Here is a 3,328-nt window from a genome sequence, read left to right on the forward strand (position 1 = left end):
TGTTAATTAGGTGTCGATGATAGCCATGTGATGTATCAGTCACATCACAAAAGTCTGAATTTTGCCTGAAACTCTCAGTCTCTTGGAGGAGAGACAAAACGTTTCATTAGAGAAGAACCCGTCCAGAAGACCTATACAATTTTTTTTCTTTTTGACTAAAGCATTGTATTTTCATTTTCAATTTAAGGGCAAAAAATAAAACTTCTTTCACTGCATGAATGAGACTATACCCACCATTTTTTTTAACCTATGATAGTTGTTAAAAGTGTGGAAGCAAGACCATTATTTCTCAAAAATACTTTATTTGTAATGCTTCAAAAGTAGACACATTTCAACGGCTTTGTTTAAAAGTATAACAATGAGCTTCTATATAACTATTTTTTTAATCATTTCAAATACACCCAAAGAGGGGAGGGGAGTGGGGGGGGGGTGAACACAAGCTGTTTATGTAAACTCGAGTTTCTGCTTTTGTGTTTGTACAATAAAGACCAAAGGTTTTCCCAGGCATAAATCAACTTGATCATGAATGAAGCTTTTTATATCAGCATCATGTATGAAATGGCACATTAACCAGTACATACCCTGCTGCTCTACAGGAATGCTTTTATTATGACATCGTGTTTCCAGCTGCTACTTGTCTAGGCTGAACTCCTGGAGGAAGAGCCTGTTGAATGAATCCTTTGAACATTAGGCTACAACTAAGAACTGTTGTCACCAAGGGGAAAAAAGAAAAGAAATTTGATCCTTGATAACGTGCTCATCAACAGCATGGTTCCCTTGAAAAAAGTGTATATACGTGCTGCTCACTTTACCACTAGAGGGACTAAATGTGACTTGCAGCACTATATTAGATACACATCCTATTAGCTGCTGTTACTCCCTCTGATGTAGCCTGACAAGTGTCTTGCCCAAATATTTATCATAGTTCGCATTTTTCACATGCATGTTCTATAAATAAGCTACACCGGTAGAGCAAAGGTTTGCACAGACATTCTTGAAATACATTTTCAAATGAGTTGTTTTAAATAAAATTAGGCTCCTGGACTACATCTCAAAAAACTGAGCTGAAACTCTAAATACGAGTTAGACAGGCTGCTGTTAAACATAGCTACTCTTAGTTTAAACATCCACGATTAAACATGAAGACGAAAAAAAATAAAATACAACCCAACTGATGTAACTAATGATAACCTTCAATAATGACATTTTTAACCCAAGATAAGCATTTAAAAGAAAGAACAAAACAATGTCAAATACGTTGAGAAAATTACTCTTTAATTTGAAAGTTGGTATCAAATTTCCAAAAAGCAGCCTGTCAGTCTGGTTTGGGAGGGAAAAGCCAAAGGTTATCCAAACAAACAAACAAATAATCTCGGCTCCTCTGACATGTAAAGAATGCCACCTTACTAGAAACTTGCAACAAGTTGTGTTTTAATGGTAACTGCTCAAACAGCTTGACAACAGCTGAACAGGGAAAAAAAAAAGAGTTGAACTTAGTTGTGATCATTTTCAGTGCAGACATTTTCCCATTGATCCTGACTACTAGTGTATGAATATGTTTAATGATTTGGGTTTGTAAAGGCCATATCAGCTGATGATACTGCAGCTGGATGTTTGCATTAAAAAAACACGTGTCCAAATTGTATATTCACTTGTTAAAGAAAAAAGTAGTGTGCACAACTCCAGTACAAAAAAAGAGAGTAAATGGGTGATMGGTACTGAGGAAATCACAAAAATGGAATAACTAGCACTCCAAAAAATCCTAATATGTTTTAATAAGGGCAGAAAACAGGACGTGTTTCAGCTACATGCCTTCCTCAGCTTGAAACGTGTCCTGTTTTCTGCACTTATTAAAACATGTATTTTTTGAAGTGCTGGTTATTCCTTTTTTATATTTTCACTTTTTAAGACAATCATCAAGTGTGAGACAAAGCTGGTTTGTTTACACAAAAAATTCATGAAAGCAAAAACAAAAAAGTTAAGGATGCAGAGTTTAATCTGGTGAGAACAGTTTGGGATTCATAGTGCACCTGTGACTTTACAAATAAAGAAAAAACAAGTTGGGGAAATAAAACGTGTCAAAAACAAAACACTCAAATCAATACGAAGCTCTGAACACCAATGTAACGATCTAGACAAGTCCTTTACCTGTGGATTTGTTAGTATTCACGAATCTGCTTGTTTTTTTTTTGTGACTTGTAAGATACAGTACAAAGAAGAATTTGGTAACAAGTCAGTCCTTTTTGTGTGTTGAATTCATGGTGTTGGGATGTGGACAGCTCACAGCAGAGTGCAGCCTTTTCCTGTCCTCGACTTGCGAACCTGCAGCGCCGCTCGAGTTGCCAACTCGAACACTTCTCGCACACCATCCTTCGTCTTGGCAGAACACTCCAGGTAGCCGAAAGCACTGATCCTGCCGGCCATGTCTCTTCCTTCCTCTGGCCTCACCGGCTCCTGCAGCATTAAAAACAGGTCATTCTAAACTTTATCGAGATTATCAGATATAACTGCCTGTGGCCGACTCCTCAGGGACCTACATACCTGCTTCATCTTCATCAGCTCTCTCCGTGTGTGTTCGTCATTCCTCAGGTCCTTCTTATTCCCCACGAGGATGATGGGAACGTTGGGACAGAAGTGTTTCACCTCAGGTGTCCACTTTTCAGGAATATTTGCTGTTCCACACAAAAAAAAAAAAAAGAATTAAGTGGAAATACTCCAAAAAGAGGGAGAAATAAATAAATGAAAAAGTACAAGCAGTGCAGAGTCATGGTGCAGAACTCTTCTGAAAAAYAGGTCTACAGACTGCTGATCCCAACAAATCTAAACAATTAAAAATGTKTAAGATTGTTTAATATGATAAGTACTTCTTTAACAAAATAAATTGCAGGTTGCAAAGTTTTCCCAATTATAACTAAACTTTTAATTTGTTTTGTTGTCCTAATTGTAACTTATTTATATTCTGAAAACACAATGAAATCCAGAATTAAATGCCAACAACTTAAAAGTTCTGAATATGAATTTATATTTTACTTTGTTGAATACAACAATAGGCCCGGAAATAAGGTTTGTATGTATTTTATTTCATGAAGTATTAATTCTGTTTACATGTCAGTTTGATTTTCTACAGTGTAGATTGACCTATTTTAAGCCATTTGCAAATTAAAATAAAATATCCCTTACCTAAGCTGTCTGGACTGTCTATGGAAAAGCACATAAGGATAACGTCCGTGTCGGGGTAGGAGAGTGGTCTCAGTCTATCATAGTCCTCTTGACCTGCAGTATCCCACAATGCCAGCTCCACCTAAAGAAAAGAAAGAAGAAAAAAAAA

At 36.5% G+C, this 3,328-nt stretch overlaps 1 protein-coding gene across 1 annotated transcript in view; it reads right to left on the reverse strand.

Moving 5' to 3' along the window:
• Positions 1-1,254: 1,254 nt before the first annotated feature.
• Positions 1,255-3,328, reverse strand: part of LOC106517666 (rho-related GTP-binding protein RhoC) — a 12,366-nt gene continuing 10,292 nt past the window's right edge. The window contains exons 3-5 of the mRNA XM_014008643.1: positions 3,181-3,301; positions 2,542-2,672; positions 1,255-2,454 (exon numbers count right to left, since the gene is read on the reverse strand). Coding sequence (XP_013864097.1) covers positions 2,281-2,454; positions 2,542-2,672; positions 3,181-3,301 — 426 coding nt within the window. The 3' untranslated portion in view covers positions 1,255-2,280. The remainder of the gene's footprint in view (positions 2,455-2,541; positions 2,673-3,180; positions 3,302-3,328) is intronic.

The sequence above is a fragment of the Austrofundulus limnaeus genome, unplaced genomic scaffold (assembly GCF_001266775.1).
Source record: "Austrofundulus limnaeus strain Quisiro unplaced genomic scaffold, Austrofundulus_limnaeus-1.0 Scaffold51, whole genome shotgun sequence".
Classification (NCBI taxonomy): Eukaryota; Metazoa; Chordata; class Actinopteri; order Cyprinodontiformes; family Rivulidae; genus Austrofundulus; species Austrofundulus limnaeus.